This window comes from Microtus oregoni, unplaced genomic scaffold (assembly GCF_018167655.1).
Source record: "Microtus oregoni isolate MIOR12 unplaced genomic scaffold, Mior012 000029F_ref0000214, whole genome shotgun sequence".
NCBI lineage: Eukaryota > Metazoa > Chordata > Mammalia > Rodentia > Cricetidae > Microtus > Microtus oregoni.
In genome coordinates this window covers 16,288,528-16,315,757 of record NW_024543088.1, presented here as the reverse complement: position 1 = coordinate 16,315,757, position 27,230 = coordinate 16,288,528, and the positions used below count along the sequence as shown (strand labels likewise).

The 27,230-nt window shown below is 47.3% G+C and overlaps 1 protein-coding gene across 5 annotated transcripts in view; it reads right to left on the bottom strand.

Annotated features, from left to right (window-relative positions):
- The window catches only part of Cers4 (ceramide synthase 4), a 34,699-nt gene extending 8,461 nt beyond the window's left edge, over nt 1-26,238 (bottom strand). The window contains exons 1-3 of one of the 5 annotated variants that reach the window (XM_041678304.1): nt 26,027-26,043; nt 25,383-25,484; nt 1,808-1,981 (exon numbers count right to left, since the gene is read on the bottom strand). In XM_041678304.1, coding sequence (XP_041534238.1) covers nt 1,808-1,980 — 173 coding nt within the window. In that variant the 5' untranslated portion in view covers nt 1,981; nt 25,383-25,484; nt 26,027-26,043. Of the gene's footprint in view, nt 1-1,807; nt 1,982-24,981; nt 25,065-25,382; nt 25,969-26,026; nt 26,044-26,185 lie in introns of those variants that run through there. The other 4 variants (XM_041678306.1, XM_041678307.1, XM_041678305.1 and 1 more) reach the window with 4 other exon arrangements.
- Nucleotides 26,239-27,230: the final 992 nt, after the last annotated feature.

Below are 27,230 nucleotides of genomic sequence, written 5' to 3'. Positions count from 1 at the left end.
GGGGGAAGGGGGGTATGTGGAGGGAGTGGGAGGGAAGTGGGAGGAGGCGAGGAAGTGGGAATTTTGATTGGTATTTTTTAAGCAATAAAATAAAATAATTTTTAAAAAAAGGAACCTGAGACCTAGATCCATCTACTGAAAAACTTCTGTTAGATACCACAGTGGTGGAGCAAGGGAGACCAGTCTCTGCTGAGTACTTACCCCACATGGGGAAGTCCAAGCTATGATATTGTGTCTGCTTGCTTGCTTGCTTGCTTGCTTGCTTGCTAGCTACAGTCTCCCTATGCAGCCCAGCCTATGTTCAAACTGGCAATCCTCCTGCCTCAGCCTTCCCAATGCAGGGATTACAGTCATGTACCACCATGCCCAGCCTAAGATCACCACTTAAATGTGAAAATACACCCATCTGGGCTCCGGTGGTGAAGTTGGGCACAGTACCACCCTACTCTCCTGTCCATTAAGAGGTGGTGGCCTTTTTGGAGGAGGAGTGTCATGAGGGGGTGGGCTTGGAAGTCTCACATATGCTCAAGCCACACCCAGGGTCTCAGTCACTTCTTGCTGCCTGCAAGACGGAGGACGACACTCAGCTACTTCTCCAGCAACACATCTCCCTGCAAGCCACCATGTCACATGATGATAACAGAATAAACCTCTAAAAATGTAAGCCACTCAAATTAAATGCTTTTCCTTTATGAGAGTTGTCATGGTCATGGTGTTTTGTCACTGCAATAGAAACCCTAATTAAGACATCTCCCATCCCTGCTTTTCCCAGCTTCTATGGGAAAGCAACCTTCTTTGAAGGCCTGTCTAAACTGGGCTTCCCACAATTCCTACATACCCAGCTGATCTGCAAATGTTACTTAGACATGTTACTAAAGCACTCTGTGTCTCCATTTCTTCCTTCGTAAAGCAGGACTAATAGTAGTTCTATCTCATATATGGGCATCATGAATTGAGCTAAGACATGCAGACATCTTAGAGTTGTATATGGCAGAGGTGCCTTCAAAAGTATATGAAGGGACTAGGGAGATAGTTCAGTAAAGATATTTACCACACAAGCATGAGGACATGAGTTCAAATCCCCAACACCCATGCAAAAACCTGGATGTGGCCATATGCCTGCCTGGGGGTTGTGGGGAGAGAGAAAGAAAGATCACTCGGGCTTGCTAGTCACCCTGCTGGAAGGCAGTAAGATAGTGACAGGAGTATGTGCTCCGACTTCTGCACACATATACACATTTAAAAAAAAAATAAGTCTATGAGGTAAATATAACTTCAGCAAATGCTTCTTAGATCACTCACATCCTGTCTGTGTTCAGGGGGCTGAGAGCTCAAAAACCCCTTGATGGTGGGAACCACAAACCAAGTGCACTTCTGGTTAGGGCTTGACGCTAAAATGGGATCCTCCTGAGATAGACCAAGGGCTCTGTCTTGAAACACAAGCTTAGAAGAATTGCAGAAGTCTGGAGATATGACTGAGATGGGAGAATGCTTGCAGAGCACGAATTGGGAGTGGTAGCAGATGCCTATCATAAAACACTTACGAAGTGGAGGCAGGAAAGCAAGATGTTCAAGGGGCTAGAGAGGTGGTTCAGCAGTTAAGAGCACTTGCTGTATTTCCAGGAATGTAGTTTAGATGCCAGCACCCAAACCAAGTGGCTCCTAACCACCTGTAACTCCACCTCTGGGGAATCTGACACCATTTTCTGACCTGTGGGCACCTGCATGCTCATAGTACATATACACACATACACATGCATGCATGCATGCAAATGCAGGGCTCCACCAGCCACAGCATGGCACTCACCTCTCAAAGACGATACGCACAGCCACCAGGACCAAAGCCACTGGCAAGGCAGCAAGCATGTGGTGAGGGTGGGCGAACACCAGGCCATCTCGGTCCTCCAGCTGTGCCCATGTGCTGTTGGGTGGTAACCAGTACTTCTCCTGCCACAGCCACTCACTGAAGCTGAACAACATGCTGTGGAGACACAATCAGGTAAGTGCAGATCAACTCAGCTAGAAGCGTGTATACCATGGAAGAGGCTGAGCATCCAGAGCCACAGAGCATTCTACTTGAAGGAACGTCAGAAGAGGGGAAGACTGGAGAGAAGGCACGGTGGTTTAGAGCACGGACTGCTCTTCCCAAGGACCAGGGTTCAATTCCCGCCTCCCACACAGCAACTAACGGCCATCTGCAACTCCAGCTCTAGTGGAGTCAAAGCCTCCTGGTTCTCACAGGCACTGCACTCGTGGTGCACAGACATACATGCAGGCAAAACACCCATACACACTGGGGTGGTCTGAATGGGAATGCCTCCAGAGACCCACACATTGAATGTTTGGTCCCTAGTTGAAGGACCTTTTAATTTAAGAAGAATTAGGCGCTATGGCTTTTGGAGAAGGTGTGCCACTGAGGTGCGAACTCTAGGCCCAGTGTCCCTCTGCCTACAGGTCAGGATATAAACTCTTAGCACCAGACTTGCCTGCCTGTTGGCACACTCCCTGCCATAGTGATAATGAACCAACCCTCTGAAGCTGTAAGCAAGCCCCAATTAAATATGTCTTTTCCTTCCTCAAGATCCAGCAATACCACTTTGGGGTATATATCCAAAGGATGCTCAATGGTACCACAAGGACATGTGCTCAACTATGTTCATAGCAGCATTGTTTGTCATAGCCAGAACCTGGAAACAACCTAAATGCCCCTTGATTGAAGAATGGATAAGGAAAATGTGGTACATTTACACAGTGGAGTACTACACTGCAGAAAAAAATAATGACATCTTGAAATTTGCAGGCAAACGGATGGATCTAGTAAACATCATATTGAGTGAGGTAACCTAGACCCAGAAAGACAATTATCATATGTTCTCACTCATAAGTGGTTTTTAAACATAAAGCAAAGAAAAACCAGCCTACAAATCACAATCCCAGAGAACCTAAACAACAATGAGGACCCTAAGAGAGATATACACAGATCTAATCTACATGAGAAGTAGAAAAAGACAAGACCTCCTGAGTAAATAGGGAGCATGGGGACCATGAGAGAGGGTTGAAGGGAAGGGGAGGGGAAGAGAGGGGAGCAGAGAAAAATATATAGCTCAAAAAAATCAAATTAAAAAAAAGAAAAAAGTGATTAGGCAGTGGTAGAATAGCTGGACACGCTAAAGCAACATTGAGGAAAGTCATTCATGGCTATAATGACTGGACATGTTTGGATGTAGAGATTACGATTACTGTGATGAGAATAACTAATGTAGAGTGCACAATGCACCATGTGTGCCACAGAAACTTGTCTGTTTTCACTGGGACAGGGAAACAGACGTGAGAGTGTCAGGAGAGCATATAGAACTGGGTTAGCAAGTCATCACCTAACAAGGACAACTAAAGAAGTTAAGAGATGAAGTATATTTCACACATTAGTGAATCAAAAAGTATAAAAATTAAAGAATACAAAAAATAAAAATTCTTCTGCCTAAATGTGAAAAAAAGTCAAATAGTAAAGAATTACCTAGAATAAGCACTGAAGTTCCTTATTTTTACAGCAACCCTGATTCTTTCCTTTGAGAAGACTTTCTTAGAGTTGGCTGTGTATTCTTCCAGACATTTCAATATGCACATGGATGAGTTTGTTTAAAGTAACTTCCTATAATAATCTTCACAAATATATGCATTTGTTTGGCTTTTACTACATTTAATAATAGATATGGAGTATATTTTTATTTCAACATTACAGATCAATATTTTTCTTACTATTTTATGTTTAATTGGATATAAAGAAAATCACAGGCAGGGTGGTGGCGACGCACGCCTTTAATCCCAGCACTCGGGAGGCAGAGGCAGACGGATCTCTGTGAGTTCGAGGCCAACCTGGTCTACAAGAGCTAGTTCCAGGACAGGAACCAAAAGCTATGGAGAAACCCTGTCTCGAAAATCCAAAAAAAAAAAAAAAAGAAAGAAAGAAAGAACGAAAGAAAGAAAGAAAATCACAGTACAATTGCATCATCTGACTAATAAGAAACCAAAGGACTTTTCTTTTAATTCTGTAGACTTTCACTGTTTTCCTTTTATTATTGTTTGATCTCTTTGTTCTATTTGTTCTCTGAGTTAAAGTTTATTTTATAAGTTGCCACGACCATGGTGTTTCATCACAGCAATAGAACAGTAACTAAGACACACATAAAAATAAATAAATCTTTTAAAAGTCAGTAAACAATACTGTAAACAATACAGTAAACAAATCTCTGGTTTGTCTGAGAAAGCATTTCCATGGTTAGATCCTGGAAGTTCTGACTCAGTGGTTCATCCTCCATGAATACAGAAAAAAGTAGGAACAGCGCTTGGAGGTTGCAGGGCACGTTCTTGGGGCCGCATTGCTTGGGGGTTGCAGGGCACGTTCTTGGGGCCGCATTGTGCCTGAACCCTGCCTCTAATCCTTTTTATCTGCTTCCTGACCACGGTGTCTCAAACTGCTCTGCTCCACCACAGCCTCCACATGAGGTAATGATGCTTTCCAAGTAGAAACCCAGGACAAATCTTTTGTCCATTAAATTGTTTGATATATGTTTTGTCACAGTGATGAAACCACTTAACTTGAGGTTTGATGTCTGCTGGTGTGGTTTGGTTTTCTTTATTTTGTTTTTGTTGGAAGCAGTTGTTTCGTTTTTCTTTTCTTTCAAGATGAAATTTAATAGAATGAACTACATAAAAGCCAGAGAGGCGTAGCAATTTATCTGTAACCCCGCCCATAGGAGGTGACGGCAGGATTTTCCCAGAGCATGCTAGCTAATCAGAAGGGCTAAAAAAAGACCTTGCATGGATGAGTAAGGTAAAGGGCTGATGTGGGAGTCCCCTCTGTCTGCTATCCAGGGTGACTGTACAGGCAGCAAGATGTCTCTGTCAATTTTAGAGTTTTGGAAGTTGCTAACAATGCACTTCCTGCTTACTTGGGTAATATTATATCCTTTGGGATCTTTGATGGAATTGAAGACAAGATAATTATAATTATAAATTTTAGTTATGATAAGCATTTCATCTTGGTTGGTTTAATTTCTGGCTTGGTCATGGACCAGTTATGTAACCTTGGTAGTAGATGACTTAATCTATGTGTCTCACCTTCCCCATCTGTAAATGGGATCCACAATAATCCCTTCCAGGAGGACTGGGAGGTTGGGAACGATGCCTAGAGCTACACAAGTGACAGTCAATAATGGTCACCAGAGAGAAAATTGATGGTCTGTGAAAGATTGAGAAGTCGTTGGTATATGGCAGCTTCTGGAAGATTCTTTGTGTTGTGGGGTATATAGTGGTATATTATTTCTGTTTTAATAAATAAGCTTGTCTGAAAATTAGAGGGTAAAGCTAAACCACAAGAGGTCAGGCAGTGGTAGCACACACCTTTAATCACAGGATTTGGGAGATAGAGGCAGACAAATCTCTATGAGCTTGAGGCCACCCTGGACTATACAAAATTGATCCAGAAAACAGATCCAGGTGGTGGTGGCTCACACCTTTAATCCCATTACTAGGGAGTCACATGCCTTCAATCCCAGCATTAGAGAGGTGGAGACAGGAGTGATATGGCTGGGTGGAGAGAGAAATATAAAGGGGAAGAGACAGGAACTCGCAGGAGTGTGGAGTCTGAGGTTGGTGGAGAGCACTGCAAGATTATCCCTTTGTTTGAGCCTTGGCAGAGGTAAGATTTCTCCAGTGGCTTGACTGCTTTGATTTTCTGATCTCCATCTTGAACCCCAATATCTGTCTCTTGAGTTTTTATTATTCATGCAACAAGGTAGTATATGCATATATGTACAAGTGCACGGGCCCATGCACGCACATGTGGAGCCCAGATTATAGTGGCTACCTTCCTAACTAGCTTGTTTTCCAGCTTATTTTTTGAGACAGGGTCTCTCACTAAACCCACACCTTGCCAGTTGACTAGACTGACTAGCCAGTGAGCTCCCAAGAGCTTCCTGTCTCTGATCCCCAGTACTGGCATTACAGGCATATCCATGAGAGCTGGGGACTTGAACTCAAGCCCTTTGCACACTGAGTCAGCACCGAGGCCTTGGATGATTTTCTTCATGCCCCTTCCCCACCCCTATCCCCAGTTCTGAGAGTAGAACCCAGGGCTTTGACCAGGCTAGGCAAATGCTACCCAGAAGACACATCCCCAGCCCTAACTAACACGCTACCATTAGCTGTGACCCTAGTCCTTCACTGGGGATTTCTAGGTTTCCATTGCTCTCAGTAGTGCATTAGGCTGAGAATCCATCAGCCACTCAGTTTTCTGGTGAGCCCAGAGGGCTCATGATCCAGTTACATTCAGCAGGCTTCCTTGCCGAACACTGACCCGCCAGGGACATAGCCCTCAACATGTATACTTCTGGGGAATATTTATAATCCAGATCCCCACAGGAGAAAAGTTCACATGATCCAGCAGTCAAGAGACAAAGGGGTCAGGTGTGGTGGCACAGGGTCCTCTCTGCACGGAAGGCTCATACCTGGCTGCAGGGTGGCTACTGTGCCTGTGGTCCCAGACTTGTGGGGTGAAGCGGAGTGACTTGCAGATGCCTGAAGAATCTGTTTCACTAAAACACTTAATTTTTTTAACCTTTACTTTTATTTTGTGTGTATGGGTGTTTTGCTTGCATGCATGTCTGTGCACCATGTATGTACAGTGCCCACAATGGCTAGGAGAAGGCACCAGATCCCCTGGAACTGGAATCACAGATGATTGGGAGCTGCCATGGAGGTGCTGGGAATTGAACCTGGGTCCTCTGCAAGAACAGCCTCTCTCTTAATGAGTGAGCCATCTCTTCAGCACCTCACTAAAAACTCTGAAACTCAGTATGTGATGCCATTGTGTCTGTGTGGGCACACCTGTGTCACAGCATCCATGTGGAGGCCTGAGGACAACTGAGGGAGTTAGTGCCCCCTTTCCACTCAGCAGTTCAACTCAGGTCGTCGACTTAGTGGCAAGCCAGAGGGCTTGCGGAACCATCTTGCTATCCTGTTTTTATTTTTACTGTGTTGAAGCAAAGTCTGGTGTAGCATGAACTGTCCTCAAGCTGTTTAGCCAAGGGTAGTCTTGAACTTCTGATCCCGCTGCCTCTACTTCCCACGGGCAGGGCTGGCAGTTGTACGTCACCATTCTCACGGAGTGGAGTGCTGGGCATGGAAACCAGGGCCTCGTGCATGCATTTGCGTTCTGGGGAATTGCTCTATCAACTGAGCTACAGCCTGCTCCTCTTTTTCCTTTTTCCTTTCAAAATACAGTCCAAACCGGGCGATGGTGGCGCACGCCTTTAATCCCAGCACTCGGGAGGCAGAGGCAGGCGGATCTCTGTGAGTTCGAGACCAGCCTGGTCTACAGAGCTAGTTCCAGGACAGGCTCCAAAGCCACAGAGAAACCCTGTCTCGAAAAACCAAAAAAAAAAAAAAAAAAAAAAAAAAAAAATACAGTCCAAGCTGCTGACCTGGGACTTGCTTTCTTCTGGTCTCTGCTTTCTAAGGGCTGTGATGACAGATGTGTGCCAAACCCAGCTCCTAACATTAAACTTTAGAACAATTTTTGAAAGTGTGTGTGTGTGTGCGCACGCGTGTATGTGCGTGTGTGTATCTGTGTGTGTGTGTACGTGTGTGTGTGTGTGTGTGTGTGTGTGTGTGTTTCAGTACTCCCAGCAATGGGGTCTGAAAGTTTTCAGCGCCTTATGAAACAATGTTTCACTGCCCAGTTGTTGGCTTCCGCTCTAGGCTTTCTTCTCTCCCAGCAGGAGATTCCTGGGGGAATTCCAGTATCTTGGGGCCCATTGTTTCAATAGTCTGATACCCGGAAGTGAGGGACACAAGTTTCTGTTCGGAGTGTGCTCACCTCTGTCCGTTGGGACTTTCAGAATAGTAAGGATCAAATTTAAATACACAGGCCCCGGTTGGGCGTGTCAGGGTAGGGCTTTTAGCTCCTTATCCACTCCCCTTGCCTTTCCTTTCTCTCCTCCTCCCTCTCTCCTCAGCTTAGCTGGCCCCTCTGTTGGGCCCTTCAGCACAAAGCCCTGGTCTCTCCCTCCTTGCATACAGGGATATTTTTAGTTAGTAAGAGGGATTATCAGCCGAGTCCCAGGTGGCAGGGGCCTGGCTGGGAGTGGGGCCAGCTAGGCTTCAAAGAGCAAGCAGGCGGGAGTGTGGGGTGGTGGTGGGGGGTGGGGGTGGCATGGGGTGGGGAGGAACTCAGGGGTAGGAGGGCCTTGAGGATAATAAAAGCTGAGACTGAGCATGCTGGCCCAGCCACCTCAGCTGACTCTCCCATTGACCTCACTCACTTTAACTTGCCTTGTGGGCTGCTCTGACCCAACCCAGTTTGAGCACAGAAGCCAGACTTTAAGGGAAGGACAATGGAGGTCGGGAGGGTTTCCAGGCAGAGTGAGCCTGCTCGGAACTGCCTAGGAATCATCTAGAAAGCCTATAGTGCTGCGTACCTTCTATCCTAGCACTGGGGAGGCAGAGACTGGGGGATTTTGAATGCCAGCATATCCTGGGTTGCACAGGAAGACCCTGAGTTTAAGAACAAGGGGCTAGGGTAGGGGTTGGCTCAATTATGAGTGCTTGCCTAGCATGTGAGGGGCTATGGGTCCTGTCCTAGCACTGCAAAAATAACAGTAATATTTTTCATGGCAGGTGTGGTGCTATATGCCTATTAGCATTTGAGAGGTGGAGGCCAGACTGGGCAAGATTATATCTTTTAAAGCAAAGGTTGGGGATATGGCTCAGCAGTAGAATTTCTACTCCTACAGTGAGAAGCTGGAAGTGTATTGCTAAGCCCAAGAGAATCTTTATCTAGAATTTACTAGGGGACTGGGCTTGCCTATAATCCTCCAATAAGAGGGTGGAGGCATGGTTTGGCAGTAGAGAACAGGCTTAGAATCCACCATTGTGGGTCTGGGAGTGTGACTCAGTGGTGGAATCCCTTCCTAGAAATCCCCAATTTACCAAAGAAGCAGGTCGCTGGTAAAAAGGCTAGCACTCTATCTATCTATCTATCTCTCTCTCTCTCTCTCTGTATCCTCCCTCCCTCCTCCTCTTCCCCCCCTCCTTCTCTTTCCTCTCTGCCTCTTCTCCCTCCCTCTCTCCTCCATCTCTTGCTCTCTCCCTGTCTCTTCACTTCCATCCTCCTCTCTCCCCTTCATCCATCTTCTCTGGACCCCATGAGGTGAGCAGTCTGCTCTGACTCATCACAAGCCAGGGACTACGACCTCTGAAACTGAGAGCCCAAAACAAATCTTTCTGCCTTCGAAGTTAACCATCTCAGATAGTTGATCACAAATCTGGAAACCTAACACCCCTACTTAAAAGTCAGCACTCCAAGCACCCACCACCACCACCTCACCCCACAGCCACTTCCATGAGGCTTGGAATGAACATGGCTGGGTCTGGGTCCCCATACAGTAGCATGTCTCCAGGGGTCCCAGCATCACGGTATGTGAGAGCAGGGTCATACAGGGACACCTGGAGATGATGGACAGGTCTGTCATCCCAGTACTTGGGAGTAATTAAGTCAGGAGGATGGTAAGTTTCAGGCAAGTTTAGGCTACAACGTGATGCCCTGGGAAGGGGAAAAAAGGAGGAGTTAAAAGGAGAAAGGAAAAGGGAAGGAAAAGGAAAAGGAGAAAGGTAGGAAAGGAAAGAAATAAAAAAGAAAAACACAAGTTGGGTGGTGGCGCACGCCTTTAATCCTAAGACTTGGACCAGTGGCAGTGATCTCTGAGTTCTAGGCCAGCTTGGTCTACAGAGAGAATGCCAGGACAGCCAGGGCTACACGGAGAAACTCTGTCTTGAAACACCAAAAAGAAAAGGAAAACACAATAACTATGTGCTTAAAATTTGTGGTTATATACACATACACACACATTATTTTGGAAGAAGGGGTAAGAAAAGGTCTCAGTGTAGCCCAGACAACATCAAACCCACTATGTAACTGTGACTATCCATAAGCTCCTGCTTCTCCTGCCTGCACCTTCCAAGTGTTGAGAGATTACAGGCACGTACCACCACTCCCAGCATACTCTGATGTACTCTGACATGTATCAAAACCCATGACATCACTGCCTCAGTCATAATGAGCATCTTCATTCCTTCCCTGAAATGCTCTCTGTGGAACCCCTCCTTCTCTCCTAGCAGAATCAATCCTGACGTGCAGCACTTGGTCAGAAATCTTAGGGTTCCCCACTCTAGGATGCCACAGGAAGATTGAGGAGGGGGAGAAAGTTGTGGCTTGGATAAACCTTGGAGGCTTTTAAGTGAAAGAAGACAAGGTAAACACTGCCATGATTCCAACAACAGGAGGTCCCTGGAGCAGTCAAAAGGACAGAGGCCTGGGGACATGGCTCAGTGGGTAGAGTTTACTGTGCAAGAATGAGGGCCTGAGCTCACGACTGTCTGGAACTCCAAAATCTGACACCTCACACAGACATACATGCAGGCAAAACACCAATGTACACAAAATAAAAATAAATAAATCACCTTTAAAAAATGAGGGCCTGAAGGGTATCCCCAGTACCCAAATAAGAAAATCAGGCATGCCAACATACACCTGTTATCCCAGCCCTAGAGAAGTGGAGAGAAAGACAGGGTCCCTAGGGCCAATCTAGCTGAATCAGTGAGCCCTAGGTTCAGTGTGAGACCCTGTGTTAAAAAACTAGATGAACAATTGAGGAAGACACCTGATGCCTGATGTCAACTTCTGACCTATACATGCACGTATATGCACATGTACACACACACACACACACACACACACACACACACACGAACTAGAGGTTGCCAGAGCTTGGCAAGGAAGAGGGAGAACCGAGAAGTTAATGTTTAATGATTACTGCTTGAATCGTGCAAGATAAAAACATTCTGTAAACTGGGGCACAGCTATGTGAATAAATTAGGAATGCCAAACTGTACACTGTCTGGTGTGGGTAGATCAAAGAATTAAGAAAACAAAGCAAAATGCAGGGAGACAGTAATGGCCCCATTTCTAATTTATGTAATGGAAAACCACCAGCACAGTTCAGTTTGGGGTAATGACAGAGGCAGCTTCATCAGACTCACAGATGCCAATGATATGTTTCAGGCAAAACATAAAAACACTACCTGAGTTGGGTAAGAGGCAGCATGCCAGGAAATAGAGCTAAAGGGGAAACTGAGGCAGGAGAACAGCAAGTTCCAGTAGAGACTGAACTAAAAAATGAGTTCAGTGGTAAAGAACCTACCTGGAATCCAGTAGTAATGAGCTGGGACAAGGCTAAATGTGAACCCTTGCTTAATATACAGGAAGCCCTGGGATCAATCACCAGCATCACTAATAATAATAACAACAATAATACCTAGAAATTCTAGTCCTTGTGCAGTTTTTTTAAATTTAATTAATTAATTACTTAGAGATAGAGTCTTGCAACTTAGCCCTGGTTAGTCTGAAATTTATTATAGAGGCCATGATGGTTTCAAACTCTCCGTCTTACTGTCTCAGCCTCCCAAAAGCACGAGGCTATTTAAAGTTAAATCAGTTTGTCCTGGGGGCTTGGTTAGCTCAGTTGTAGAGCTCTTTCTTGCTTGCCACACTCCAGGCTCTAAGTTCCATCCCAAATAACACACACACACACACACATATGCACACACTTCCCAGAACCCACAGAACACTTGGGCATGACAGCATGCATCTGTAATTCTTGCCCTGAAGATCAGAACCAGGCATATCTCTGGGCTAGCCAGCTGGTCAATCTAGCCAAGGAAAGACCTTTCTCAAAAAAAAAAAAAAAAAAAAAAGCAGAACAATAAAGGAATTCACTTGAAGCTAACCTCTGACCTCCACATGCATGTGCACAAACACCACACTTGTGAGAATACATACACTTAGTCCCTCAGCCTTACCAGCTAGATACACATTCACTGCCACATATGACTGGCAGTGACTATGCCTGCCAGTGGTGATCATCACACAACATGATACCAGACAGAACTGCTCTAGACAATGGCCAGAGCTAGAAATAAGCCAAATGAAGATTCATGTGCCTGTAATCCAGCACTCAGGAGGCTGAAGCAGGGAAATCATGAGTTACAGGCTAGCATTAGCTACACAGCAAGACCCTGTCTCCTAAAAAGAGAGAGAAGGGAAGGAAGAGGAGAGGAGAAATAGGGAGAGGGCAGGGAGGGGGAAGGGAGGTCCATTTTATGTTTTACATAGTTTACCATTATATAAGAATGGATAGGGACCATCAAAGTATCTCTGCAGGTAAAGGTGCTTGCTGTCAAGTCTGAAGCCCTGAGTTCAACCCCTAGGACTCACATGATGAAAGGAGAAAAACTGACTGAAAATTCTGCTAGAGAGAAGGGCTATGGCACCCAAACACAATAAAACAAAATTTAAAAAATAAAAATGTATACAGCCTGAGCATCTTCTAGGACAACGTCGAAAAGATCTCTCATACATGTACATAGGACTAGAAGACTAGAGGGGGGGATGACCAAGCGGATGTGGCTCAGTTGGTACAGCTCTGGCCTGGCATGCATGAAATAATGGTTCCATCCCCAGTGCTAAATAAATCCAGCTGAGGTGGTGACTTGTTATCCAGAACTGGGGAGGTAGAGGCAGGAGAATCAGAAATGTAGAAACCAGGCTCAGTCACATGAAAACCTGTCTCAAAAAAGGAAATCTTAAAAAAAGATATTAAAAGGTTGGGAAGATGGCTCAATGGGTAAAGCTCTTATTGCAATAACTAACATAGCCCTTGGGTTTGGATTCCCCGTACCCCTATAAAGCCAAGAGTGTGCGTAGGTGTCTACAATATCAGCACTGCCTCATTAAGACGGGATGTTCTGGGGAAACTCATGGCTCACCTAGTAGTCACCCCACACCCTGCCTCGATCACGGAAGGCAATGGTTGTCCTTTGATCTTTACATGGGCATGAGTGGGAGAGAGGAAAAGAACTCTTGAGAGCATTGACTCAGTGCCTGGTCCATCTCATGTAAATCCATACTGGGGGCCTGTGAGGTCCATGTTACCCAGGTTCTCCTAGGAGACAGGCTAGGTTCTGAAACCAGTAGATAGAAGCAGGAGGCTAAGAAGTTCAAAGTCATCCTCTGCTAAATAGCACCCTCATAACAGCCAGGTGTGGCAGTGTGAGAGATCAAGTTAAAAAAAGGGGGGGGGGCAACTGAGGAAAATACCCAGTGTTTCTTCTGAGCTCCACATGTCTATGTGTGTGTGCAGCCACACAAATAATAAGAAACAAAATGAATTTTTAAAGAAATAAGAAAAGAAACAAAGGTTTGTTTGGTTGGTTTGGGTGCTTGCTTGGTTTTTACTAATTATTTTGTTTGTTTATTGGCACTCAGCATTTGGGCCATAACAAGTGGTAGTCAGAGGACAATCTATAAGAATCTATTCTCTCTTCCACCGTGTGGACTCTGGGGACCAAGCTCAGATTGTCAGGCTTGGCAGCAAACTGCTTTACCGGCTGAGCCATCTCAATGACCATTTCTTTGTTTTAATAGTGGGTCTCTGTGGCCTCAAGGCTGATATCCTCCTGCCTCAGCCTCTTGAGCGCTGTGATAACATGTGTGCCACCTTGGCCAGCTGGAAAGTAAGTACACTTCTTCACGCTTCTTCCCTACACTAAGGGCCTCACCTTTCACCAGATTCCTTGCCCGGGGTTTATGGCCCTTAACAGGTCATCTAGCTATGCCCGCTTCCAAGAACCTCAGCCTTCTCATTCACCACCTCTCAGCGACTCCCGCTCCAATCCAGGCTGTTCTTGTTCCCCTCTGTCCTCAAATCATGCTAATCTTTGATCTATTGTCACTGGCCTTGAGGAAACTCACCCACTCAGAAGCGATGTTCAGCTTTTCATGAATTTCCAGATTTCCCTGTCAAGACCAAATTCACACATCCAACACTGCCTCGTCATTTCTTGTGCAGACATGTCCCCCTAAGCCATCCCCCCACTATACTTCCTTTCTTTTCTACTCATGGCTGCTGGGCCTAGACTCTACCATCTACCCAGCCTTCAAAAAAAAAGGAATGCAAAATACCCACCCAGTCATAAACTGGAACTTCTGGAAGTCTCAGGCAAAGCACACCTAGCAGAAAGCAGACCAACACAATGATCATGGGAGCCTGTGCTGCCCGTTTATGTGATTACTATACTCTATACATTCGGGGTGGGGGTGGGCATAGAACCAGGGCTGTGTGCAAAGAAAGCACTTTACCACATGGCTACATCCCAGAACGCATTCTGTTTTTCAATTATTTATTTGATCAATTATTTATAATTTATCTATTGTGCATTTATGCATGGATACATGCCATGTGTGCATGTGGAGATTAAAAGACAGCCTTGAGGAGTTAGTCCTCTCCTTCTACAGTGTGCCCCAGGCATCAAACTCAGGTCTTCAGGCTGAGCAGCAAGCACTTTTACTCACTGAGCCATCTCAGAGACCCCCTTTTCTCATATTATCTTCCTCACTCTTCCCTACTCCCAAGCGTGCATGCATCCATGCATACATGTGGGTGTATTTGTGTGTCTGTCTGTATGTGTGTGTGTATGCACACGCACATTCGTGCATGCATTCAAACTTGCCATCCTCTTGCCTCATCCTCCCAAGACATGCACCAACACACCTAGTTTATAAGTTTTTAAAGAGTTTGGGTTTATTTGCTTGCTTGTTGGTTTGTTTGTTTGTTTAAAAGTTTTGCTATTATTGGGGTTTTGGGGGGTTGAAGGAGCATTTGTTTATTTGTTTTGAGATAGGGTCCCTATACAGCCAAATGTGATCTTGAACTTCTCATCCTGCCCTCATATTCTCAATGCTGAGATAGGGGCATGCACCACCCTGCTTGGAGTTGAACCCAGGGCTTTATGTATGCTAGGCAAGCCCTCTACCAACTGAGCTGTATCCCCAGCCCAACTGTTCTTGGTTAAATTCTCTATGTTAGAACCAGAAGCCACATGGAATAAGTATTTATATTACAAATGGACTCACCTACTGCCAAATGTCCTAGGGTGCCTCTAGGTCATTAAAGTCACGTGACTGTTGTTTATTTTCAAAAGAGACTTTCCCTTCCTCCCTTAGCAAACCAGCATCTGTGCAAGGAGAGCAATGTGGCCATAAAAACAAAGACAGTAAATCAAAATCAAGCTCCATCCTGGTGCTGCTGATTCAAGAGAAGGTGGCAAGTGGCTACTGCTGTAATCTTGTTTGATTTGGTTTTAGATTTGTGTGTGTGTGTGTGTGTGTGTGTGTGTGTACTAGAACCCATAACCACACTGGTTCTAGACAAGCATCCTAGCACTGAGCCATACCTCCAAGCCCTCACTGGGAGGAGCTAGGCAGATGCTCTGTAACTGAGCTATATTTCCAGCCTCTTTTATTGCTTATTTTGAAAAATTATTTCACTGAATTTCCTAGGCTAGCCTTGGGTTTACAATCCTCCTGCCTCTGGCTCAAAAGTACCTGGAATAGAAGGCCTATGCTACCATGCCTGGGGCTGTTGCTGCTTTTTGTTTCACTTTTACTAAAGATTTATTTTTAATTATATGTAATATATATGTCTATGTGTGGTTATGTACACATAAATGCAAGTGCATGAAAAAGTCAGAAGAAGGCATCAGATTCCCCAGGAACTGGAGTTCCAGGGGTTGTGAGCCAACTGAGAGGTGCTGGGAGGCAGATCTGTCGTAGGAACCACATCCACTCTTCACAAGTGAGCCATCTCTCCAATCCCAGGCTTGTCATGTTCTAAAAATATAACAGCATCTGTGCTGCCTCTGACCCTGTACCGAGGGAAGGAAGCAGAGAAGAGAGTTGCAGTGAAGGACACCAGTCTGTAGGTGGCCCTCCAGATGCCATAGACTTTGTGACAATACCCTGTGGAGACAGGAACAGCAGTGGGCACAGGGAACATGTCTTTCTTTTAGCTTGAATGGGTGGGTTGAGGGTCCTTGCCAATGATATAGCTCAAAAAGTGAGTCCCCAGTGAAAATATCACAGCCTTAAAGGTTCAGGGCAGTGATACTCACTGAGGGTAGCAGCAAAAAAGAAGGCATCCACTCTGGCCCTCCTATACCAGTCCGATAGCAGCTCATAGCTCAAACCTATCTCTTCTGATCATGAACCTGAGGGCTTCTTATGGCTCCTGGCCTGTCAATTAAAGTCTCCATAGTTACCTAGCTCTTCCTACCACTCCACCCAGCCCCACTGATCTCCTTGACTCTGTGACTCTCACTCTAGGTACACAGATTCCGAAGATCCATTCAAACTTCAGAAACAGCACGCTGGGCCAACCTATGATGCCAGGTCTTTGGCTGGGCTGCTCCCTCCAGCGGAGTCCCCCAGTCACCACTCCTACTATCTGAGACCCAGCTGAGCTTGCAGGTGAGAAACTACCTGCAACTGCTTCCAAGAAGCCTCCAGGATACCCATACTGGCTCGGGGGATTCATCACTTCCAGGGACTGCAGTGCCTATGCTTTGCCTACTCTGCCTTGCAACTACTTGCCCAAGCACCCGTCTCTTCCCCTAGAATAGGGCTATCTAAGAAGGTAGAAAATGCACCAATTCCTGCCTTGATGATTAATCTTGGTTGTCAACTTGAGCAGATTATGGAATCAGCTGAGAGAGGTGCCTCTAAGGATCAGTTGAAGGTATCCCCTGAGAGAATTAACTAAAGGGAAAGGACCCTCCCACAGTGTATGTAGCATCTTCTGGTGGCAGCCTAGATATAAAGAGGTCTGGGGAGAAAACGGGACTTCTTTTGCCTACTTGTCTTCACTGGCTGCTGGTGGGTGCATCTACGTTGTTGCTGTTACCGCTACCACCATCTTATATTAACACTAGAACCTATCTCCTTTGACTTTCTATTGTGGACTGAAGACCCTCCAAGAATCCTTCAGGCCTTCAGTGACAAACTGGGACAACTGAGGCACCCAACCTTTAGGACTGAGCGACTACTGTGTTGTCACCCACTCCAGTGTGCAGGTAGCCACTACTGGACTGCCCGGTGTATGTTATGTGAGCCTACCCAATAAATCCCCTTTGTAACATATATTCTTTCTATAAGTTCTATTCCTCTAGAGCGGTAATCCTCAACTTGTGGGTCTTGACCCCCACAGGGATCAAGATACATCAGATATTTACATCACAATTCATAACAGTAGCAAAATCACAGTTATAAAGCAGCAGTGAAATAATTTTATGGTGGGGGGAGGGTCACCAGTACATGAGAAACTGTATTAATGGGTCACAGCACTAGGAAGGTTGAGAACCACCACTCTAGAGAAACCTGACTAACAGTGTCTATTGCCGGCTCCAAATCCAGCCTCAGCTCAAAATGCACCTCCCAGAGAGGCCTACACCAACCAAAATAAAGGCAATCACCTCATCCTCAGACTGCTTCTGGAAAAAAAGAAAATGCAGAAAAATCTTAAATGCTCTGCTTCTGGATGTGAGGTCCAGGAACCTCTGACTAAATAAGACTCATCCCTAAGTCCTTCTGGCCTCTACCTACGTCTCCAGGAAGCCACAGCTGAGCTGTCCACTAAGGACTGGTTGCTTCTATCATCTTGTAGATTGCTGTGGAAACTGAGGCACAGGATCACCCAAGATCATAAAGGAGGAAGCAGAAAGCTGAGACCCAGAAGGTGAGCTTACCCATCTTACAAACCTCTACCCAAATTGAGCCTCATGTCAACATTCAGCCTGATCTCTACTTAGGCTGTATCCACAAGTACCTGGATGCTTGTCATCATTTCGTTTGGGTAACCGCCATGCACCAGATCTACACGTGGGAATCTCCACAGAGAACTGAGTAGACGGTATAGCTAACTCAGGAGTTCATGTGTTTAAAAGGGAGGGGGAGAGATACATAGTATTTTTTTGTTAATCAGTTTGTTTCATTGTATCAGCCAGCAACTAGTCCTGTGGAGAGAATAAGGCCTGGAGGAGAATGTGAAGAGGGATCCAGAGGAACCTAGAGGCTGCATTTGAAAGACCTGGGTCAGAGGAAATGGCTTCTCAGTAAAGTATAGGCCACAAGCAGGGGGGCCTGAGTTTCATCTCCAGAAAGCACTTTTTAAAAAGAAAGGCAGGCCAAGGGGTGTGCACTTGTGATCCCAGAACTTGGGAAGCAAAAACAAAGGAAGATTCCTAGGGCCTGCTGGCCAGCCAGCCTAGCCTAATTGGCAAGCACCAGGTCCCAGTGAGAGGCCCAGTCTCAGAAAAGATGGATGGCGCCTGAGGAAGGACACTGAGCTTGTCCTTCTCCTGTGCTTGCAGAGACATGCACACACAAAGAAGAGAGGGAAGGGAGGAAAGGGAAGAATAAAGAAAGAGGGGAAAGGAGAAAGGAAAAAAAACAGACAAACACTGGTCAATAAAAACTCCTTGAGAAGGCAACATTTTATTTTTTTTTTAATTTATTTATTTATTAAAGATTTCTGTCTCTTCCCCGAAACCGCCTCCCATTTTCCTCCCCCTCCCCAATCAAGTCCCCCTCCCTCCTCAGCCCGAAGAGCAATCAGGGTTCCCTGCCCTGTGGGAAGTCCAAAGAACCCCCACCTCCATCCAGATCTAGTAAGTTGAGCATCCAAACTGCCTAGGCTCCTACAAAGCCAGTACGTGCAGTAGGATCAGAAACCCATTGCCATTGTTCTTGAGTTCTCAGTAGTCCTCATTGTCCGCTATGTTCAGCAAGTCCGGTTTTATCCCAGGCTTCTTCAGACCCAGGCCAGCTGGCCTTGGTGAGTTCCCAATAGAACATCCCCATTGTCTCAGTGTGTGGGTGCACCCCTTGCGGTCCTGAGTTCCTTGCTCATGCTCTCTCTGCTTCTGCTCCTGATTTGGACCTTGAGATTTCTGTCCGGTGCTCCAATGTGGGTCTCTGTCTCTGTCTCCTTTCATCGCCTGATGAAGGTTAATATTCAGGAGGATGCCTATATGTTTTTCTTTGGATTCTCCTTATTTAGCTTCTCTAGCATCACTAATTATAGGCTCAATGTTCTTTGTTTATGGCTAGAAACCAAATATGAGTGAGTACATCCCATGTTCCTCTTTTTGGGTCTGGCTTACCTCACTCAGGATAGTGTTTTCTATTTCTGTCCATTTGCATGCAAAATTCAAGAAGCCCTTGTTTTTTTACTGCTGAGTAGTACTCTAATATGTATATATTCCATACTTTCTTCATCCATTCTTCCATTGAAGGGCATCTAGGTTGTTTCCAGGTTCTGGCTATTACAAACAATGCTGCTATGAACAACGTAGAGCATATACTTTTGTTGTATGATAAGGCTTCTCTTGGGTATATTCCCAAGAGTGGTATTGCTGGGTCCAGGGGTAAGTTGATCCCGAATTTCCTGAGAAACCACCACACTGCTTTCCAAAGTGGTTGCACAAGTTTGCATTCCCACCAGCAATGGATGAGTGTACCCCTTTCTCCACAACCTCTCCAGCAAAGGCTATCATTGGTGTTTTTTATTTTAGCCATTCTGACAGGTGTAAGATGGTATCTTAAAGTTGTCTTGATTTGCATTTCCCTGATTGCTAAGGAACATTTTAAACGCAGGAGACAAAGAAGAAAAACAGGACATTCTAGCCAGAGTCAACAGCCAGTCTAAAGACCCTGAGGCAGGGCTATGCACTGGATTCAAGAAACAGACAGTGGCATGGCCGCAAGAGAGGGAATAAAGTGAGAGCAGGCAAGGGTCAGCCATCCACACTGAACGGTTCTCAACAGTCACTCAACCTGAGACCTGCATCTCTTGCCTCTGTCATTGTCTGTGTCCCCTGTCATCTCCCAGAAGTTCAGGCCCTCTGCCTCCAACCCAGAAGTAAGCCCGTTACACCTGTCACATTATAGAGCAGAACCAGGGTCAAAGAGTACCTGCCACCGATTTGGACAACTGCCCAGCATACTATCCAAACTCAGGAAAGACTCATGGTGACACACACCTTCAAAGCCACCACTAGGGATGTCTGTGAATTAAAGGGCAGCCTGATCTACATGAAGAGTTGCAGGGCAGCTAGGGCTACATTGTGAGATTCTGCCTCGAAATTAATTAATTTTGGATCTCAGGGTTTATTTTTAACTCCCAGCAATTCAGATAGAAATATGCTCAGTGAAATCGGAGCAGATGATGTCTCAGTCCGTGGTAGGAGTGGGGAGGGTGCCCAGAGCGAGTCACCAGCTCTTGCCCATGTGAAGGGGACAGGGAGAGGGCACAAGTTTCATCTCCACCTCCTGGGAAGAGAGTGGCCACTGGTCCCATCCACAGAACACATGCGCTTGGCTTCTGTGGTTTCTCCTCCAGGCTCAGCATCTTTGAATCTCCAGGCTCCTCTTACCTGCTACTCTGCTCTACGTATTGTCTGGCCTTTATCAACCCTTGCCTCCATACCAATAGAGTTCTTCCCCTGGCTAGTTCCTTCTCTCTACCCCTGGGCAAGAAGGAAATTTGGACCCCTCTAGGAAGTTTCCCTGGGCAACCTCACCATGTACAAAGGGAAGATGTATTGCCCTGGTTGAGGGGGTAGGGAGAGGTGTAGTCAGTCCTGTCTTCCTCTTTTTTTTTTGAGTTCATTAACACTCATATAGAACAAAATTACAAAGCAAAAAGTTCTATCTACCCACCCATCCTCTCTGGGGTAAGGATTTTCCAAGGGTCTGCTGTGGTTGGTCTTCAGGTCCTTGAGAACCTTCAGGATCTTTGCCTGTTCCTCTTAGTTCATTCTCTGTCTCTCTCTCCCCCCATCTATCTATCTATCTATCTATCTATCTATCTATCTCTGTTTCAGCCATACCAGCCTCCTTGCTGTGTCCCCAGTACATACCAAGCTTGTGGTGGCCTCGGGACCTTTGCACCTGCTCGTCCCTCTGCCTGGAGTGCTCGTCCTCCACATAATTATCTGGTTTAGGCCTCACCCCTTTTTCTGTCCCTTCCCCCAAGAACACAGGTTTCCCAATACCACCCAATATAGATTTGGATGCAAATAACACAAGCAGTGATGGGAGGAAGATAAAGCCAAAAAAAACAGGACAAATGGGGACACCAGGATGTGACTAAAAGAGAAAAATCCCTTTTTAGACAGTCATGGAACCTTAGACCAAAATATGGCTTCAGGAGCCCAAAAGGAGCTGAGTGCTAGCCACTCTGGGACACATTATAACATCACACTAGAAAGATACAGAGTCCAGACCGAGGGAAGAGACAGGCTTCTTTACGTTCCTCTGACAAGAGCTACTCTGAGTCTGAGGTGGCTTATTAGAAAGGGACCAAAGAAGACCTAGAGAAGGTCTGAAGGAGGAGGGAGGACAGCTTCTCAGGTAAAGGCACTTGCCACCGAACGACTCAATTCAGTCACTGGGACACACATGATAGAAAAAAAAAAAAAAACTGACTCCTACAAGTTTTACACATACACACACAAGGGGGGGGGTGGCACTGTGAATAAAGTAAAAATGAAAAATGCTGTAAATGGTCAGGTACATGTGGGAGGAAGATTCCTGTCCATGAATTCCCCAAGCAGGGCATTCGGAGACAGTTTCTTACTTATATTTTAATTAAAGCATTTATTTTTGTAATGCTGGGGATGTTACCCAGGCCTTCACACACGCTGGGCAAGAGTTCTGACTTCACCCAGGTCTCCAGCACCTCTCAGCCTTTCTCTTATTATTTTTCACAATTTTATGTTTTCATGTGGGTGTGTGGAGGTGGTTGCACAAAAGCCATCCTACGTATGTGAAGGTCAGAGGACAACTTGCAAGAGTTGGTTCTCTCCTTCCATCATACAGATTCTGGAGATCAGCCTCAGGTCATCAGGCTTAGTAACAGGGGCCTTTACTCAACGGCTCACCATATTGCTGGCCAGCCTTCCTCTTTACTTAACCCATAGCACCTTTGGCTCATGGCTCCCACCTACTCCCTGCCCTCTCTTCCCGCCAGCTCCCATCTTCTTCCTCCAAAGCTTGCGCTTGGCCACTCCTCCACCAGCTCGCTATCCTATCCGGAGGTATGATAGGAGGCAAATACCAGAAACAGATTAACAGATTGCCGAGCTGAATGTAACCCTGTTCCCCTCACGCAAGCCACACATATCAATCAATGGCTGCCCCAGCCCACCTAGTCCATCCAAGGTCCACTGAATTCTCACCCATCCAAACCTCCATTTGATACAGTCCCATCACTTGAACCGGATTAGTCACCTCTATTCCGGTCTCCTGGCTCCTGCCCTCATAAGCATCACACACACCCAGCAGTCTGTTCTCTGGGGTCAGAATAGTCTCTCAATTCCCCACTGAGGTCTAGTTATCCTGTTATCCTCCAGACCTCAAGGGTTGTTTGTTTGTTTGTTTGTTTGTTTTTAGAAAGAGACAGAGAGAGAGAGAGAGAGAGAGAGAGAGAGAGAGAGAGAGTCCACTGCCCAAAGAGGGCAGAGGAGAGCATCAAATTCCCTGTAGCTAGAGTTATATCAGATGGTTGTAAGCCACCTGATGCGGGTGCTGGGATCTGAACGTAGGTCCTCTGCAAGCAAAAACAAGCGCTCTTACCAATGATCAACCTCTCCATCCCCCAAGGATCTTAAAAGTCCTTTCAAATCTCTGCTAATTAGTCCTCCAAGCACCCAGCAGTGTGCTTAGAGCCTTGTACCTCCTGATCCTTTGGTTTGCAATGCTGCCCCTCTGTCCAGTGAACACAGCTCTCCATTTTTAGCTGAATCACTGTCCCCACTCAGGATGCCTTCTCTGACTCTCCCTGGGTCAAGTCATGCTACTTACTGAACTCGGTTCTGCCCTGAGGCAAGAACTCTGCACTTAAATGGGCTGGTTTCATCAGGCACTGATTACTAGCCAGGCTTTGTCCTCAGCTCTTTAACTATATAGGGTGTTTAAGTGGTATCATTCCCATTTTACAGCTGGGGAAAATGAGGTAAACCTACTAGCCTGAGGGCTGCAGCACTCAAACAGGAGGTAGGTACAAGCCCAGGCAGTAGAATGTGGCAGCCTGGGGCACCCAGATCACAGGGGAGCATCCCCGCTGCAATGATTTCTTGTGTCATCCCAGGAGTGGGAGGAAGAGACCTTTGCTCACTCTCCTTGTCATCTTTCATAAGCCCAGAGGCTCCTTCGCTAACTGTTCACTGTCTCCGAGGCACTATGCCAATGGCCTTGGGTTTGGAGGGGGATGGTGTTCTTCTTATCACAGAGTGGAGCGTGGAGGCCACTCCCAGGACCTCAGGAGTGTAAAGGCACTGAGATTTGTCAAGCACTATCCACAGCTGAGGGCTCATTAATACTCAAAGAAAGATATTGCAGACCCATTTCCTAGATTGGCAAGCAGAAAGTTGGAACCCTTTCCCACAGGCACGGGCTCTCAGTGTATATCTATTGCCCCTTTGCTCCTTGACTCCCGGAAACACTCCCCTTTGGGAGTGAGTGAAGTGAGAAGGGAAGCAAAAAAGATCCCTAATATTCCCTGTGACCTGGCTGGACTCAAGGCAGGCTGAGTGATGCTCTGGGAACTCCACCCAAAGAGCAGCTATGGCTGGGAGGGACCAGCTGTACAGGCTAGTGAGCTTCCAAGGCAACTTCCCAGTCTAGGATTCCTCTTCTCCAGTGCTCCAGCCAGACAATGGGTTCAGCTCACCACAGCAGAGGTCATGCTGGTGCCTAAGAACCTTGGCTGGGCTCAGACTGCAGTCTTGGGGAGCCCTGTGTCTCCATATCCCAGGCAGTTCATGGGTTTTGCAAGCCGGGCTGGGTCCTACAAGCCTCCTCTTACCTCCACACTCTTCTTTCAGGCCCCCGTCCCAGAAATAAAGGGTTCCTCCATGCCCAAGTCTATGGTTTATCTGTCAACCCAATTACCTGACGAACTAAGGTCGGAGGAATGAAAGTTTAAGGCCTGCCAGGCCAACAGAATGAGTTCAAGGCCAGAATGAACAAGTTAGTGAGACTCTTGTCTCAAAGTAAAACATAAGGGCTAGTTAGATGGCAGCTCGGTAGGTGAATTGCTGGCTATGCAAGCAGAAGAACCTGAGTTCAGATTCCCAGCACCCACGGGGGAAAAAAAAGGGCATTGTGATATGTGCCTGAAACTCCGGTAGGAAGCAGGCAGGAGGGAAGAGGCAGGTGGCTTGTTTTGCCAAAACAGCAAGCTCCTGGTTCAGTAAGAGACCCTGTCTCAGAAAACAGGGTGGAGAGCAACTGAGGGATGCATAAGAAGTCAACCTCTGGCCTCCATACACTTGAGCTCATACACACACGTGTACACACACACACACACGTGTACACACACACACACACACACATCTACACTACATGTGAGCACACACACATAAAGGAAGGAAGCAACCAAAGTGTTTCCGTGGTGGAGTGCCCCCCCTTGCATGAGGCCCTAGATTCAACCTAGTTCTAGAGAAAGAATAAATGCCCCTTCCATTCCCTCGGCAGCGCAGCGCTGTCTCCACACAGGCCTTCCCTCGAGGACAACTTCCAAACATGCATGAAACACAGTTCTTCTGGGAGGAAATAAAGAATTTCTAACTTCTCATGCCTTCACACACTTTCCATCAGAGGTCCTACCAGCTGCCTCTGCCCACGTCCTCAACTTCCCCCCTCCCCATATTGGCTGCAGGTTCTACCTCTCAAGACACAATAGGATGGTTGCTGCTTGCTGGCTTAAGCATCCTCCTATCCATAGCTCTGAGAATGAAACTGTGGGTTCCTCATTGTCTTCCAATCCCTTGTCAACCACTCCCTACCTTCTTTCTTCCCTGTATACACTTCTGATACGTCAGCCTCTTTTGTGATCTGCAAACACACCAACCTGGGCCTTTCCCAGGGATGTTGTTGCCCGGGTCCAGAGAGCACTCCACAGCAGGTGCTGCGGTTGGCCCTTTCCCTCACACACCCAGGGGCTCTCTCACGACACTCTAACCCTCTACCTCCAGTATTAGGATGTGTGCTCTCCACGCTCCCGGCACCAGCTGAAACGTTGCAATCCTGTTAAAGACGTTTCTCAGCGGCTGGTCTACGCGGCTCCCAGACAATGCCCTGCTGTGTCTACGGCCATCGCCCGAACCGTGGCACCCAGCAGGAGCTCGGCACCGATTCTCCGGTGACAGACACTCCTGTGACGCAGCGCCCGTTCATACATCCGGATTCCCCGCAACACCGGGCCACGATAGCCCCTCTTCGCTCGCGCGCATTTTCCAGTCACGTCCACCTTCACCTTCGCCCTCGGGGGCCCAAAACTCTCCGGTAAAGGTAGCCCGAGCCCCCGACCTGCTGGGAAACCCTGAGAAGTACCTAGGGGACGGAATGATAGGGAGCTCATTGACCCTACCTTGGGGCCGAGTCCGGCTGGTCTTGGCCTGGGAGGCGAGACTGGAGGTCGCTGCGAGGGTTGCTTCTAGGCCGAAGCCCCCGGAGAGGGGCACTTGCTTACCTGGGGTGCAAGCGGATGTGTGGAGGCCCAGGCAGGGTGGAAATCAGCAAACCCGAAGATGCCGTAGACACGCGGCTGACGGCGCTGGACCGAGGGATTGCGCTCGCCACTGAGCCTCCACCCACAGGGGAGGAAATAGAGCCCAAGGGGGCCTCGGGGAGGAGTTTGGTGGGGACTTGGGCGTGGTCTGGGCGGGGGAGGGGCGTGACTTCAGTGGGCTCTGGCCCAGTGTGCTCGGACCCGGCTTGCACAAACCGCTGGGTCTAAGACCCCTGTGCCCTAAACTGCCCAACCCACGTCCTGGCCTCGCCCCCACACCACCAGGCCCCTCCCTAAAGCCCGCCCCACAATCCTCGGCCGCCTCCAGACCCCGCCCTCAGTCCCTAGCCCCGTACCCTGAGACCCCGCCTCCAGCAGACCCTGTTTTGAGAAGCCAGGCTCCGCCCCAGTCTATGTCCCGCTGCCCAGAGCTTCTAAATCTCGCCCTCAGCCCCCACCCCGGCGCCTCCAGGACCCGCCCCCAATTCCACTTGGCACTCTACCCTGCACAGCCTCGCAGAGCTCCAAACCCGCTTTCAGGCTCTTCCTCTGCTTCCAAGGTCTGGTCCCCCGGCCCAGGCCGGCTTTGTCAGGCCCGCCCCAGCTCCGGCCCTTCTGGGCACCTGGCCTTACTCCAATCAAGCTGTTGGTTTCTGCACTACCTTATCTCTGACCTTTTAACCCAGCACCGCCTGAAGACTACTGCTTCAGCTGGTCAACTTCTGGTTCCCGCTTCCCAGTCCTAGATCTCTATGATGCTCTAGCTTGCAGGTCCGCCTGCGTCCTGTTTTTCAGACGCACTGATAGGTTTGGCGAAAGAGGCCTGAACTTCTTACACAATGGGAGAGCGCTCTCCCACTGAGCTGTATCCCATTACTGCCCCACCCCCACCCCAACACTCACAGACTTTCACACCCTTTATGAACTTCCCATCCATGTGAGCCTCATCTGATGAGAGAACTGATGAGCACAGGACACAGGAAGCAACTCTGGGCTGCTCCCCGCTTCCCCTCTATGTAATTTCTTTTGCTGCAATAAAACACTCTGACAAAATCAATTTAGAAAGGAAGGCTAACAGTTCTGAAATGTGCAGTCTATCCTTGACGGGAAGTCACGGAGGCAGGAGACTTGGGGTATCTGCACTCTATCTGCAGTCAAGAAACAGCGATGAATGCTGGTGCTTAGCTCGCCACCCCCTTTTTATATACTCTAGGACCCCAGCCACGGAGCAGTGCACAGCAGTGGACAGGTCTTCCCACTTCCATCTAATGAAGACGCCCAGGCATATCAACAGGTGTCTCTCCCAAAGCTGATAACTGAGATTGAACATTACAGCCTCCAGCTAAGGGACTGAAGCAGACACCTGTATTGATCTTCTCCAGACTTTGGGCTCATTGTGGCCAGGCTTGTAGATTGGACGCTGGACCCTGGACCCATGAAGCCTGAGCTAAACACAGTCATAGTAATTCAAAAATGATCACTGTCTTCGTTAGGGGTTCTATTATTGCTGCTATGAGACACCAAAGCCAAACGCAAGTTGGGGAGAAAAGGGTTTATTTGACTTATACTTCTACATTGTAGTTCATTATTTAAGGAAGCCAGGACAGGAATTCAAACAGGGCAGGACCCTGCAGGCAGGAGCTGATGTAGAGCCCATGGAAGAATGCTGCTTACTGGCTTGCTCTCCATGACTTGCCCAGTCTACTT